This window comes from Ylistrum balloti, unplaced genomic scaffold (genome assembly GCF_031769215.1).
Source record: "Ylistrum balloti isolate Yb309-2 unplaced genomic scaffold, AGI_CSIRO_Ybal_v1 Utg369680, whole genome shotgun sequence".
NCBI classification, from domain to species: Eukaryota; Metazoa; Mollusca; class Bivalvia; order Pectinida; family Pectinidae; genus Ylistrum; species Ylistrum balloti.
Window position 1 is genome coordinate 709471 of NW_026781921.1, and position 17605 is coordinate 727075.

The 17605-nt window shown below is 35.4% G+C and overlaps 1 protein-coding gene across 1 annotated transcript; it reads right to left on the reverse strand.

Annotated features, from left to right (window-relative positions):
* Positions 1–6270: 6270 nt before the first annotated feature.
* Positions 6271–11898, reverse strand: LOC132564663 (two pore potassium channel protein sup-9-like). The gene is made up of 2 exons (XM_060229304.1): positions 11360–11898; positions 6271–7115 (listed from the first exon to the last, which is right to left on the reverse strand). Exons 1-2 carry the CDS (start codon positions 11640–11642, stop codon positions 6301–6303), a joined length of 1098 nt encoding a protein of 365 aa, XP_060085287.1. The 5' UTR covers positions 11643–11898; the 3' UTR covers positions 6271–6300.
* Positions 11899–17605: the final 5707 nt, after the last annotated feature.

A 17605-nucleotide genomic window follows, 5' to 3' on the forward strand; every position in this document is an offset into this window, starting at 1 on the left:
TCAATGTAAATTGAAACATCTGTATAATGCTGATGAATTTGTTATCTTGCTCTAAAGTAGATACGTGTTAATCTGTATTGACATTTACTATACCGCCGAGTGCCTTTTGTGCAGCTGTTGTTTTAAATGAAACCACGTGATGCCAAATAAGATAAATAATATTTTCTGCGGGATTGATATACCAATTTATATGATTTTACAGTGTAACTACCCTAAAGGCTGTATGAGTGTTTTTTCTTTACATATCTTTAAAGTTTATATCTGGAAATTTGATTATTTGTGTATTAATGTATATTCTAGAGAGGAATGGTAATAACATTTTGATGTACTTTGTAAATTTTACGCTGAGGGCTACAAATTTAAATAATCAGAAGAGATACTGATGTATCACAAATATTATGGTTATATATGCCCATGTCACGAGATAAAGGTTCTTCCAAACTCGAAAGTTGAAAGGTAATAGAAAAAATGGGTGGTATATGCGCAGTATTAACTCTCTTATTCAGATTGCTTAATCAAAAATATACGAATTCAGTTACACTTGCTTGTATTCCAGTGCCACCATAAGTGATATTCATTTGCATGGAATTTTGAAAGTGAAATTTTATTTACTCATTAAACGTCTCTGTTAAAATGCATTTATTCATCCACCTATAAGGTGGTTGTAGTAACACTTTTGAACAAATATATAAAATGACATTGTTTAGAAATTAACGAATTACATATGATATATTTGTAGTAGGAGTATGTGTCAACACTTATTGTAATAAGTTACTTAATGTGATAATCTATTACATTAAGGTTAATCTTTTTGTAAGAAGTTGAAATTTCTACCCACAATGCTTTCCGAGTTATCTCCCCTTATACATCAATGTTTGTAAACATCTGTTAATAAACATAATAAGAGGTAGTTACGTTCGGTCTCTTTTTAACATCTCGCTATTTCTATGTTGTCATCGTGTACGAAATATAATTATAACATTGAGAAATATATAGGAACTTTATTGTTTATTTTAAGAGAATCACGTGACACTTATAATTTCTATCATTTTTCCTTATTGATATTGCCGACACAAAGAAAGTACGTTTCAAGCTTCGTTTTATTTTTTTTAATGTTGTTCACGCGAACGGAGGAGATCCTAATTTGTGAAATGAATCATATACATTAACATATTGATTTAATATCAGATAACGTAAACATCCCTACATAAATCGCCTGAAGCAAATATTAGTCACGTTATTATCTTCAGCTTAGTATAACTTCTCCTAAGAATCGGTTCGTAATTATTCTGAAATTCTTTTTTTAAGGAAATGTATTCCAACTGGATAATATATGCTTTCCTTCACATTATGTAAGAGATAAGACAAAAATTAACTCTTCATTAATCAATTTTCAAACTTTTTTAGATTTTTTTTTATAGAACCTCTTATCACAGATGTCTATATACTGAATAAAATTCATCTCATAACAGTGTAAACAATTCATACTTGGTTATTTTTTTTTTTAATAATTTTGACGGGTTATTCAGAGAGCACTTAGATTTACCAAAATTGATTTCACAGCGAATACAATCCAAGATCGTGTACATGGGGAGTAGTGGGGTAAACGGATTAAGGGTTTAGGTGATCACATGTGATGTCCTGAGGTGTATATAGATGTACCTACCCGCAATAATTCAGCCGAACCGGAACCTTTGGGTGAAGATCAGAGGGGCGTAGCTAGATGTTCCCTAGTTTGTATTGCTCAGGGAGCTGAGAAACGGACTGGTCTGAAATGACACAGTTGTGTCCGTGGACAAAACACTTTAATTACTTTGGACTACACGCAACGATGTTCCAGTATCTGAATAAGGGAGGTAACCAACAGTCATTAAAAGGAGACCCCGCCTTCAAATGACCATGGTCATTCTCGGGGCTGTATCGACAAACTCATGAAACAAACAAACATGAGACATGTACATGTCATTCAATATTTATTAATTATGTTTGTGTTTACAGAACTCAGGAATTAAGTAATTTTCTTTTTAGTTTTTTTATTGTCTTTATTACACCCGCGAAATGAGAAACCAATATTTCAACAGTACAAACCGTTCTTACTGAAAATTGATTTCTTTTAGCAATAAGACTTTTCAATATCTTTAAAATTTATATTGACAATATTTTTTTTATCTGAATAAGAATTCATGGTATAATTCCCCATTGGAAATAGGAAATAATGACATTTACAAGTTCAGAAAAATCAATTCTGATTTGTATATAGACTTCTGCCTCCGTTAATTTTGGAGATAAAGACGATCGATCATAGTCAGAGAAGCAATACAATCGCGTGTTCGCAGATGTATGAAATTTTAATCTGTCCTCTTCTAAATTTAGAAATTCATAACGAACAGAAAGGCAATTCCGATATTTGCTCTGAAGAAATCTTCTTGTTTTTGTTAATTTTACGTTCGAATATAGAGATGAAAAGTAACAGGCAGCTGCAAGGCTTAATTTTTTTTTCATGTTGGAACCGGTATTATATTTGAAGTCTATTTATCTTTACAAACATCAACTTTGGAACACAATAAACAAATGTTTATTGCATTTTTGCCTATCGGTGAAAACTTGCTGAGGGGCTTAAAGACGTTTTAACATAGCGAACCAATATTTGTAATATGGCCCAGGGGATAAGCATATGCCGACAACACAGTGTTTAAGTCAAAAATGACTTCGAAAATGGAGTGCCTTTCAAAGCAGTTATCTGAATCAATATGATAAAAAAATAAACTCGCCCAATTTTCTTTAAAGTAACCAGACCTGATATGGAAGCTTCAGACAGTATCTTATATAAATTATGTGTTCCTGTGGGTCTGTGGATGATATAAGCCTTCCAATGATATCGTTTGAACTTGTCAGTAGTGTTTAATGGTTTAATCTTCACTGATGATATATACAATATGCGGGTTTTTACTTCAAAGCCTGCAGTATATCGTCCTGACAACAGACCATTTTTTTCACAGCTTGTACTAAATATCAAATATGCGTCGCGTCCGTTGATCAATACTTTCTTACTCTGTAAGGGTTAGTTATTATAATTGTGCTGACAATATCTCTTTGCTCAGGATAACTAAGAAATTCTTTATTTTTATATATAAATTGATGGCATTTGGGATTAAATAGATTAGACGATACACAATATGTACGGTGAGAATGGTTCATTCTACATAATACTGAATCACCTGTGTTCATTTCCCTTAATTTCCTTCTGTTTATTGAAGCATTTATTTATCTATCTAATCATTTTTGTCTCGTCAATGTGTTTTAAAAGAATTTAATATGGAATTGTGTTTGTAGTTCTTGTTTTTGTAGAACTGTTTTCTGTTTGGCGTCGCAATCGGCATATAGATATATCTCGCAGCACTCATGATCACATCACACTATAACGAATCATCGAACGCCACAAGGCGGAGTGCGTATTGGTAAAGAATTTACCAGACCGATGTCGATTTCTAAATCATTCAAAAGAAATAACATCTCGCAGAGTCTAATCCAGACGAAAATGCATATTTCTGAAATCTATTTTGCGATAGTATACTATCTAATTTCAGTTTTTTGAAAGTGAAATATAAAAAAACATCAACCCAATAAAATGTTGATCTCGCCTGCAGTATAAGAAATGCTACATAGTCATTAGATCTAACATCATTTTCCCTGTTACAGTGATTATATTAACCTTTTTATAGATCGACCAGAATAAAGCGTTCTATAGGCAGCCTTAAACTGCCTTTCTCAGTTCAGATATATATAAAACGACCGCCGGATTACTTATTGTGAGATAACTAACAAATACATTGTGCGGTAGAATACTGCAGAGAACAGCCGTTTTAAAATGGCACTGGTTTTGCAAGTGAAGTCAACGTCATGTAACTTCAATATGATTTCAAAGATTACGCTACTGTTTCCCGCAATTTTTGCCAGAGTTTTATTTTTAGATATTTAATCAATAGGACATTGATTTCTGGGTAATATCATATACATTGCACTCGTATGGAAAATAACACGATGTTTTCATTAGAACTTCGTACTTATGAGAAATATTGGCATTCTATCATATTCGTGAAATGATACATTTCATTGGAAAGTATTAAATAATCTCTATAGACAAGATAAAAATCGTTCATTTTGGTCACGGATACAAGTTTTATAGAAGTTTAATTAACTACACCTGTATTACGGCTAATGTTTATTAGTGAAATTTATTCGAGAGAAGACTAAAGGATCTATTAACAATATATTTTTCATGAGTTTAAGGGCATGCTTTTTCACCAGATTGTTGCCATTCACAAAGGATGAATCAGTAACTTTCATTTGGCTGAGCAGTTTTTAGAGACCGTGACATCGGAATTCTTGTCAAATCCATTAATGAAGATTATGAAGGTAACGATCTCATTGAGAAATATTACATCTCTCTGTGCGATATCGGGCTGGTCATGTTGTATGCCCTTTAGTGTGCACGGTAGTTTCGTTGTTGTACACTTTGTTCTCATTTGGGAAACGTTACATTACTTACTTGGATTCACCAATTATTGCATTTGGATGTCGTCGATGAAGCAAAAGACGCTTACTCTTCTGGAACATGTTTTTGAATTATCCTTGTACTTGTTCACGAGTCTGCATGTAAATTTTTCTTTTGCTTTTCTATATATTGTTTGAATTTCGATTCCATTTAAAACTGATATTTCCGTAGTAAAAGTATTTGACAAATAACAAGTCAGTCGATTTTTCAGCAAGTTTATTTAATGATAATAACAACATTACAACAATTCTAGCGATTGTTATAAACAGCGCCTGGCTGATACATATGTGACAGCAGTATTGGTAATAACGATGTGGATGGCCAACCGTGCACAACAAATACACTTTGCTTATTTACAGAATGATATCAACTATTTATTTTGGCATACATGGATTTACAAATTAGGATTTAGTGTCAGGAAAAGTGCTGAAGAATTCATAGTTCGTTAGATCGCCCATGGGTAGACAACTCAGAACATCAATTACCATGTTAATCTTAAGATTTTATTATAAAAAATTACATGTATCACCTTATGTTAAGTGTTATTCAATGTACATGTATTACCTGAGTGTACAGTATACGCAGTCATCTACATATACAAGCACTTGGATTTCTGTTTCAGACATTCTGATATTATCTGTGAACATACAGATGACGCACGCCTCTGAGCAGATGGCGATATTGATCAGCACGAAATATCCATCTCATTACATAAGTCATTCTGGTTTATGTTACAATTGTACTTCAGCTCGTCGACATGTGATAATATCTAATGCAGTCCTTTGATGAGAGTTATACAACCGAACAACAGCTAAAACAATCTCACTTATTACGATGTTACAAATGGCCATGGAGGTATGTACAGGTATGTACATGTTCAGTATATATAATACTCATTTTTACTTAATTTACATTAAACATGATTGATAGACTTATATGAATAATTATTTCGGTCAGGATAAAAAAAATCATCCCTACGCAGTATTCTGATGATACCAGGCTTAACAGGGATCAGTTATCGTGAAAGCACGCTCAGTGTACAAAACTGAATTGTATCGTCTTTTAGAGAGAAACGTTAAGATTCCGATCATGTATATTCTTACTTAAATAATACCATATTTTACAACAATTGCGAAAAAAAATCAAATTTTATTTATTGGTTTTGTCTGCCTGAATGGAAGCACGCGAGGGATCTTACTGTTGGGTAAAACCAAACAGTCGGGAAAATCAGGTCACTCCCTACAACCTAATCACGACCCTTCGTGAAATCTCTCCTGCAACATCCAGGTGAAAGACGAGAGTACGTTACCAATACATCAAATCATCCCTATCAGAAACTTCGTCTTTAAAAGAATATATGGATGGTCGGGTGGCGCCGTGGTAACGCATTCGCCTTTCACCTAGCCGTCCGTTGTTCGATTCCCGGAATGGAAGTGAAAAGGTATGAGGTCACCTGTCCGACCACGTGGGTTTTTCCCAGGTACTCCGGTTTCCTCCCACACCAAGACCCCTCGCGCGCTTACATCCGGGCCAACAAGAGTGATTAGTAAAAGCTGACATAACTTGTTTCGCAATTGTCTTAAAATAAATAAAGTTTATAAATTTATAAAAGAATACATCTAAGAAAGAAAATCTAGTCGCTTATATTCCAAGTACCGTATACCAGAACAAGCAACAAATGAAACTTATCAACAGATCAGAACTATGAACCTTAATGTATATGAAATTTGTCCGATAAATCACACTTATAACGAGGCACGTTTGCTCCTCTGCCAATTGAGAAAGGATTCAGTGTCTTCAGACAGATTGCTGTCCATGTCTTTTGAACACTCTAGAGCGGTCGCTCCAGACGATCTACTTTTTCTTTTCCCGCTTTTATGATTACTTAAGGGACTGGACGTGTAAACTTTGTCACGTGGTGACGTCCATTTGTAACATGAGCACGAACATACAGATAATGTGTCATTGAATTCTGGACGTTCTTGTGCGTTTGATACTACACCTCCATTTCCGGTTATGACGTCACCATCGAGTCGCACTGCATTCTGGGCGGCAACAGCAGCTTCCATTTCATCCCGTCGCTCGTCTTCAGTGTTCATCGTGACAAAACGAAGAATTAAAAGATTCATCGCCGCAGATATGACTGTTAATCCAAACAAAATGAATAGAATGCTGAACGCAAAATAATGGGGCTTCTGTTGGACCATGTAATCCTTCTGAAGTGCAACAAAATCACCAAAGCCGATGGTGGTGAGTGTGATGAAACAGTAGTAGAACGCGTCGATGTAGTTCCAGCCCTCCACATGCGAAAACGCTAAAGCCCCGGTAGTTATAATTATTGTTGATAAATTCATAGTCACAAAAAATAAATCAGTTTGAGAAACTTCCGAGTTTTTAAACCGGAAACATTTTTTAATCTGTTTCAAGACAAAAGTCACGAATGTGTTCAGTCTTTCACCAACGCTTTGAAACATGATGATGCATAGTGGAATTCCAATTAAAGCGTAAATCATGCAGAAGGACTTGCCCCAGAATGTCTTTGGTGTACTGTGACCATAACCTGTAAAAAGTAAACAAATGTTACAAAACAATGGACAAAATATACCTATAGTTTACAGATGTTATATCACAGTATAGCGTGACCATTACCTGTAACAAAGTATACATGTCGTACATATGTTATACCAGAATGGTTAGTCACAGTGTAGCGTAACCATTACCTGTAACAAAGTCTATATATAGTGTACAGATGTCATATCACAATGGTTAATCACAGTGTAGCGTGACCATTACCTGTAACAAAGTATACATGTCGTACATATGTTATATCACAATGGTTAATCACAGTGTAGCGTGACCATTACCTGTAACAAAGTATACATATAGTGTACAGATGTCATATCACAATGGTTAATCACAGTGTAGCGTGACCATTACCTGTAACAAAGTATACATGTCGTACATATGTTATATCACAATGGTTAGTCACAGTGTAGCGTGACCATTACCTGTAACAAAGTATACATATAGTGTACAGATGTCATATCACAATGGTTAGTCACAGTGTAGCGTGACCATTACCTGTAACAAAGTATACATATAGTGTACAGATGTCATATCACAATGGTTAATCACAGTGTAGCGTGACCATTACCTGTAACAAAGTATATATATGTCGTACATATGTTATGTCACAATGGTAAGTCACAGTGTAGCGTGACCATTACCTGTAACAAAGTATACATGTCGTACAGATGTTATATCACAATGGTTAGTCACAGTGTAGCGTGACCATTACCTGTAACAAAGTATATATATGTCGTACATATGTTATATCACAATGGTTAGTCACAGTGTAGCGTGACCATTACCTGTAACAAAGTATACATATGTCATACATATGTTATACAACGCTGGGCGAAATACACAGGCACTGTATAGATATTTTAATAAAATAGACAAATTATACAGACACTGTACAAAATAATACACATAGCGTATTGATATTTTACCACAACGAAAATAAACAGGTGTTGTATGGTCTTTAACTATAACAAATTATACAGCTACAGTACAGATATGGTAACAAAATGGACAATTATACAGCTACAGTACAGATATTGTACAACAATGGACAAAATATACAGCTACTGTACAGATATGGTAACACAATGGACAAAATATACAGTTATGTACAGATATTGTACCACAATGGACAAAATATACAGCTACTGTACAGATATGATACCACAATGGACAAAATATACAGCTACTGTACAGATATTGTACCACAATGGACAAAATATACAGTTATTGTACAGATATGGTACCACAATGGACAAAATATACAGTTATGTACAGATATTGTACCACAATGGACAAAATATACAGTTATTGTACAGATATTGTACCACAATGGACAAAATATACAGCTACTGTACAGATATTGTACCACAATGGACAAAATATACAGTTATGTACAGATATTGTACCACAATGGACAAAATATACAGCTACTGTACAGATATGGTAACACAATGGACAAAATATACAGCTACAGTACAGATATGGTTACACAATGGACAAAATATACAGCTACTGTACAGATATTGTACCGTAATGGACAAATATACAGTTATGTACAGATATGGTACCACAATAGACAAATATAGAGCTACAGTACAGATATGGTTACACAATGGACAAAATATACAGTTATTGTACAGATATTGTACCACAATGGACAAATATAGAGCTACAGTACAGATATGGTTACACAATGGACAAAATATACAGTTATTGTACAGATATGGTTCCACAATGGACAAAATACACAGCTACTGTACAGATATGGTACAACAATGGACAAAATATACAGTTATGTACAGATATTGTACCACAATGGACAAAATATACAGCTACTGTACAGATATGATACCACAATGGACAAAATATACAGCTACTGTACAGATATTGTACCACAATGGACAAAATATACAGTTATTGTAGATATGGTACCACAATGGACAAAATATACAGTTATGTACAGATATTGTACACAATGGACAAAATATACAGTTACTGTACAGATATTGTACCACAATGGACAAAATATACAGCTACTGTACAGATATTGTACCACAATGGACAAAATATACAGTTATGTACAGATATTGTACCACAATGGACAAAATATACAGCTACTGTACAGATATGGTAACACAATGGACAAAATATACAGCTACAGTACAGATATGGTTACACAATGGACAAAATATACAGCTACTGTACAGATATTGTACCGTAATGGACAAATATACAGTTATGTACAGATATGGTACCACAATAGACAAATATAGAGCTACAGTACAGATATGGTTACACAATGGACAAAATATACAGTTATTGTACAGATATTGTACCACAATGGACAAATATAGAGCTACAGTACAGATATGGTTACACAATGGACAAAATATACAGTTATTGTACAGATATGGTTCCACAATGGACAAAATACACAGCTACTGTACAGATATGGTACAACAATGGACAAAATATACAGCTACTGTACAGATATGGTACCACAATGGACAAAATATACAGCTACTGTACAGATATTGTACCACAATGGACAAAATATACAGCTACTGTACAGATATGATAACACAATGGACAAAACATGAATGTAGGGCATGGAACGGCAACAACGATTGATAAACATGCACAACCTTTTCATGGGCATGATTCACAACAAATTACATTGTAAGTTAAATTAGCGATCGGATATCATCCGAGTCTTGTATTAATTAATTTCAAAACTTTAAAATAATGAATTAATGAACACAGATTTATTTACATAACACGATAAAGAACTGCGTGTTACGTAAATACCGACTAAGGATTTCTATTTTAAAGATGTTACATAATTAACCGTGTTCTATTAATAGATTTCTATATATATTCCTCCTACCGGCTGTTGTACAAGTGCGTTATCTATAAATATAACGCTCAGTTCAAACGAGGTTGGTTATGTAATAACTACAAAAGTTCTATATCTAATTAAACATTTTGTTTTATCGCTTTCATTTACACGTGATGTACACTCCTCCGCAGTGTTTATTTCTGCTTTCTGCATTAGTAAGTGAATCCTGAATTTTTGTTTTGATTTCCGGCGATAACCATATCGACCAACAGTTGAATTAAACTCTTCGATTCAAAAATAAAATTTATTATGGGTATTTAAGAAATATTGAGTAAAAGAATTGAGATTAAAATAAATATCATAACGCGTTGCAGAATCGAACCCATAATTTATTATTAGATCTAATTAAATGCAAAAAAATACATTATTATAGAATTCCTTAAACATATATTTCATATATAATATTGGACCGTTTAATTGATGTACCATTATGTATCTACATAAAAATACAATTTACATATAACAAACAAACATTTATATAGAATACAACATTTATTAACTGGTATTGACTTCATTTAACATTTTAACATACAGAGGTTCCATACCCCGTCATAGCATAGTAAACCTAGTTAATCGGATATACATTGTTGACCATGTGTTACAATGAAGGAAGACAACAGACCGTGTTCATGATGGAAAGTAAGAAAAGTGAAGTAAATATAGACAAAATGTACGTTGCGTAAAATAAAACACATTATCTGATAGCTCGTGCTATTTACACTGAAGGGATATCACAACAGCGAGGTTTTTATTACAGTGTAATCTGAAGCGTAACCATATCACATATCACATCAAAAGTCATGAAAAATTAACTTCATCCTTTTCTATTTCTATCATCATTGGTGACGTCATGCACGCGCAGGTGTAGTATAGAACCTCACTGATGAGCTATAACGTCATTGATTAAAACGCAACGAGTCCTTAATCTGTTAATGACGTCAGAAAACACAGAGCTGTGAGGTTAAACACGTGCTTGTAGATGCCTTACTATTATAACAGCACTGCATAGTTGTTTAACCGATTATAATAAATAATGATTTTATTTCAGTGAATATGTAGATCAGGAAAGATGTTTGATATACCGAAAAATGACCTACTTCCCAGTTTCATATATATATTGTTCATTACGTCTCCAGATAGCAAAATATACAATTTGTTTTTGAATCACCAAATGAATATTACATTTGTGAGAGTACGTACGACTGGACGCATATATATGTTATAAAATAAAGTGCATTGTATATCGGAAATTAATGTTGGATGAATTCATTGTTTTAAACATTGCTACATGGTTTGAATCAACGTTAATCATCACTCACCTATTACTGCCACCACGACCAAAGAAAAATACAGAGCGCCTCCGAACTTCCACTGGATGACCTCCTGGTATGGACGGGACCAGATGACATTGTGCTGAATGCTTTTAAAATCGTTTTCTGAAATGTTATATTTCTTTAGTATCTCGTCTTCTTCCGCAAATAATCGTCTTCTGTTTTCTAGTTCATACTCCGATTCTAGGGCGTCAAACACGGCCGCCCCTATCAGAAGATAGGTAAATGTACAGACAATTAAAGACAGGGTCCGGACGTTCTGTCGTTTCATTGTTTACGTATTTCAAAGTTATTTCCAAAAAAACAAAATTATCCAGTGTTCAACACACAATCATGTTCCTGTTTGGAATGTTCAGGGACGAAGGTATGTATTCAATATCCTATTTCAATAATTATATTCAAGTGTTGATCTGTACACCAGACACACGAAATTCTCGCCAGAACTACACTGTTAATTTCCTGATATTCGGTCGAGAACAGCTGCTAGTCAATGGTTAGGCCCTTTGGTGCTATAAAACGCAATACCCTCAACAGGTTTTGCGTGTTATCATTAAACAAGCCTCTGTTCTCCAGCAGTAGAGATGTTCTCTGTCATACCGTCGGCAACAAAATGATTACAAAACACGATTTGTAGTAAAAGCAGCACGGACCTTTTAATTAATACGCCATTTAAAACGATTGCTTTTAATAATCACCATGACCTCCTTTCCTCCGCGGCAATAGCATGCTTTCCCCTTTTTATCAAAAGATGGACTGGACGCGATGTTTTCTCATACTTATTTCCTGTCATAAGCAAACTAATCAAATCACAGACTGCTGCCATCAACGGCGTCCTTTTAGGATTTTTTATCGTTACATCTACGCAGTGGTACAAACATCTTTGATGTGTCAGAACAAATCTTCATTAGTAAGATCTCCAGAAGCCGGGAGAATGAACTATTCCCAAAGTATATATATAGATATTAGTAGATCTGTGTAGCTTGTAATCCGTATATTCGCCAACAGAGGTGATTCCCGGGCGCGCGTGCAGCCAATGTATACACAGCAGCAACACTACTTATCCGCCCCGTGCGATCGATGCAGTGGTGACTACACGTAAATACCTCACTCCGTGCTCCGCCTCGCCAATGGTTAGCATTCAGTAAAAAGCGTCTATAACAAGCGGCATCCGTCCTTTCTCCTAAGGGATCGCCAATGGTGTGTGTCGTTGGTCGTTGTAGTGTCTCGGTTCATTGGCTGTAGAACTTTGGGAATATTATCTGCTTGTGAATTTAATTATAACCAAAATTACCTAGTTAGTATCTAATTATCTAACCATATATCATTAGGGGCTACAAAATCACCAGCCTGGTTAATTTAAAAGGAGACTGTAATTGACTGCCATGAATATTCAGTATTCAGTCTTTTAAAGATGAGCGTTTAGTCGTAATAAATATCGTTATTCAGTGTAATATTTCATATTTTTTGAAACTAAAACAAACTATATATTTCCAACGGAATTCGAAATGACACATCTTACCATAACCAAACATATTCACATATGGAAAAATTAATGAAGACGATGGTTAACAGCGCGCAAATACTTTCAGCGAGTTTTTAGATGTTAATAACCGATAGGGGACGAAGAGATATTAAATTTTAATATGTTCGTTTCATTCCCGCTGATTATCAACTATTGCTTATAAGATGTTACTAATTAGTAACACGACCAGCACTCTATTGGCGTTAAATGATATTCTTCAACAAACAAAGTTTGTATCAATTATATTGTTTGTCGTCCTTACAACAGACGAGGTAAAGAGAAGGAAAACAGGCTTTGTAAACACTGTTAAATATAAGCGTGGGCGTGATGTACAAACACAATATAGTGATGATGATGATGATGATGGTGGTGGTGGTGGTGGTGGTGGTGGTGGTGGTGGTGGTGGTGATGGTGATGGTGATGATGATGATGATGATGATGATGATGATGATGGTGGTGGTGGTGGTGGTGGTGATGATGATGATGATGATGATGATGATGATGGTGGTGGTGGTGGTGGTGGTGGTGGTGGTGATGATGATGATGATGATGATGATGATGATGATGATGATGATGATGATGATGATGATGATGATGATGATGATGATGGTGGTGGTGGTGGTGGTGGTGGTGGTGATGATGATGATGATGATGATGGTGGTGGTGATGATGATGATGATGATGATGATGATGATGATGATGATGATTTTTAAGATGATGATGATGATGATGATGATGATGATGATGATGATGATGATGATGATGATTTTAGCTTTGTTTATTTTTCTCCTAAACAGAAAACACGGGAGAAAATCCACTATTTCATGAGACCAATAATTCTGTTTGTACTTTGGTTTTGCCTTGTGTATTACTAGAGACCAGTCTTCGATCTTCTGTCCTTAGGTTCTGCTAATTTGTCAATCATTTCACTTCACAATCCATTCTCAATTATGATTAGCACTGTTATTTTCAATGTAACAAGGCAATATCACCATAGCAAAATGATCGATGAATTACGCGATCGACAGATTGAGTTGTTGGAATTTAGAATGAATGTAAACATGATCTTTATGGCTGGTCTCTTAAGGATGTTGGTTTTCTAAAATACCACACAATTAAGTGAGTGAGATTTTGTTTGTGTGCATGCTGGGGATGGGTTTGAAGCGAGGTCTCTGTACAGTGGCTTGTGATTACCACAATTAACAACATCCGAGAGGCAGGCCATCCGATGTTATCTAGAACAAAACGCGGAAGGTGTCTCACCCGAGGACACAACCGCGTCAGCAGTGTCCATTCTATTTCCCAGCAACTTGAGAAACACAAACCGCGACGAGTGGGTAGGATCGAACCGCACACCTCGGATCTTCTAGCCGACCATTCAGGCCCTTTGATTGAGAGTCAAAAAGGAAATAATTGGTGATATTATAACCCTTGATATAACATAACCCAGTCACGTCAGTGACGTCAGTACCGTCGATTGACCCCGACCCGTCTCCATTACATATAAATGTTGCCAATAAAACTGAATTTGCGCCAGTCTAGTTACGGTATATTTACAGTTTCAAATTTCAATAACACAGAATGGTCACATGTTGCTCGTCATATACCAATTCATTAACATCCATTTATAAAATTTAACATATGTCTGATTGTTGAGTCAGATATTCATGTTACATCGCAATGGCGGTCACCTACACGCGATAAAAATATAACGAATATGTTGATCTGCCTCTCTGTTCCTGTCTATTAATTTGGATCTTAAATTGGCATCAAGGGACTTTCTTTTTTGTCCAATCAGATAACTGCAGAAACGTTTTGCGCGTCGTTGAAAACATACGCAGGCACATTTTGCGACATAGCTGCGGTATGATATCGCTAATGAGAAGCCTGCGGGTATTTCAAAGCATAAAGATTTTATAAAAAAAAAAACACCCGGCCAACGACAACATATTGCTGAAGGCTGTAGATTTTATGTGACATGCAATTAAACGATTAGGATTGTTTAGATGGATAAATCCTTGTAGACCGTCAGTACCAAATGAATAAATATACCACATTATCGACACGAAATGAAAAACTATACAAACCAACAAAATATACAACAACATCAACTAACAAGGCAAAATATACCACGATATCAACACACAAGGATAAGATATACCACGATATCAATACACAAGGACCTTGTAGACCGTCAGTACCAAATGAATATATATACCACATTATCGACACGAAATGAAAAACTAAACAAACCAACAAAATATACAACAACATCAACTAACAAGGCAAAATATACCACGATATCGACAGAGGAGGACAAAGTATACCACGATATCAATACATCAGGACAAAATATACCACGATGTCAACACAGAAGGACAAAATATACCACGATATCAACACAGAAGGACAAAATATACCACGATATCAACACATCAGGACAAAATATACCACGATATCAATACACAAGGATAAGATATACCACGATATCAATACACGAGGACAAAGTATACCACGATATCAACACACGAGGACAAAGTATACCACGATATCAACACACGAGGACAAAGTATACCACGATATCAACACACGAGGACAAAGTATACAACGATATCAACACACGGGGACAAAGTATACCACGGGGTCAACACACGAGGACAAAGTATACCACGATATCAACACACAAGGACAAAGTATACCACGATGTCGACACACGAGGACAAAGTATACCACGATATCGACACACGAGGACAAAGTATACCACGATATCAACACACGAGGACAAAGTATACCACGATATCAACACACGAGGACAAAGTATACCACGATATCAACACACGAGGACAAAGTATACAACGATATCAACACACGAGGACAAAGTATACCACGATATCAACACACAAGGACAAAGTATACCACGATATCAATACACAAGGACAAAGTATACCACGATATCAACACACGAGGACAAAGTATACCACGATATCAACACACAAGGACAAAGTATACCACGATATCAACACACGAGGACAAAGTATAACACGATATCAACACACAGGGACAAAATATACCACGATATCAACACACGATGACAAAATATACCACGATATCAGTACACGAGGACAAAATATACCACGATATCAACACACGAGGACGAAATATACCACGATATCAACACACGAGGACAAAATATACCACGATATCAGTACACGAGGACAAAATATACCACGATATCAACACACGCGGACAAAATATACCACGATATCTGTACACGAGGACAAAATATACCACAATATCAACACACGAGGACAAAATATACCACGATATCAACACACGCGGACAAAATATACCACGATATCAGTACACGAGGACAAAATATACCACGATATCAACACACGCGGACAAAGTTTACCACGATATCAATACACAAAGTATACCACGATATCAACACACAAGAACTAAATATACCACAGCGTCAATACACAAGGACAAAATATACCACGATATCAAATACACGAGGACAAAGTATACCACGAGTTCAACACACAAGGACAGTGTATACCACGATATCAATACACAAGGACAAACTATACCACGATATCAACAAACAAGGACAAAATATACCACGATATCAACACACAAGGACAAAGTATACCACGATATCAACAAACACGGACAAAATTTAACACGATATCAACACACGAGGACAAAATATACCACGATATCAACAAACGAGGACAAAATATACCACAGCATCAACACACAAGGATAAGATATAGCACAGCGTCAACAAAGAAGGATAAGATATAGCACAGCGTCAACAAAGAAGGATAAGATATAGCACAGCGTCAATACACAAGGATAAGATATAGCACAGTGTCAACACACAAGGATAAGGTATAGCATAGGCAACACACAAAGATAAGATATAGCATAGGCAACACACAAGGTTAATATATAGCACAGCATCAACACACAAGGTTAAGATATAGCATAGTGTCAACACACAAGGATAAGATATAGCACAGCATCAACACACAAGGTTAAGATATAGCATAGTGTCAACACACAAGGATAAGATATAGCACAGCGTCAACACACAAGGATAAGATATAGCACAGCGTCAACACACAAGGATAAGATATAACACAGTGTCAACACACGAGGATAAGATATAGCACAGTGTCAACACACAAGGATAAGATATAACACAGTGTCAACACACAAGGATAAGATATAGTACAGTGTCAACACACAAGGATAAGATATAGCACAGTCAACACACAAGGATAAGATATAACACAGTGTCAACACACGAGGATAAGATATAGCACAGTGTCAACACACAAGGATAAGATATAACACAGTGTCAACACACAAGGATAAGATATAGCACAGTGTCAACACACAAGGATAAGATATAGCACAGTGTCAACACACAATAACAGAATATACGACATTGTCAACATAACAAAATTAACACACCGACAACACAATATATACTAATGTAAACATGTAATTACAAACCTACAAGACCTTCAGCGGTTAATTACAAAATACATTACAGTACATGTACCATCATATCGAAACCAGCTTCAAAACAGAGCTACAAGAATGTCACATAATAAATAACAATTGCATATACCAGAAACGGAAAAGGATATTAACTCACTGCATTTAATCACCTATTTTTATGGTTAATGTCTTGAGCG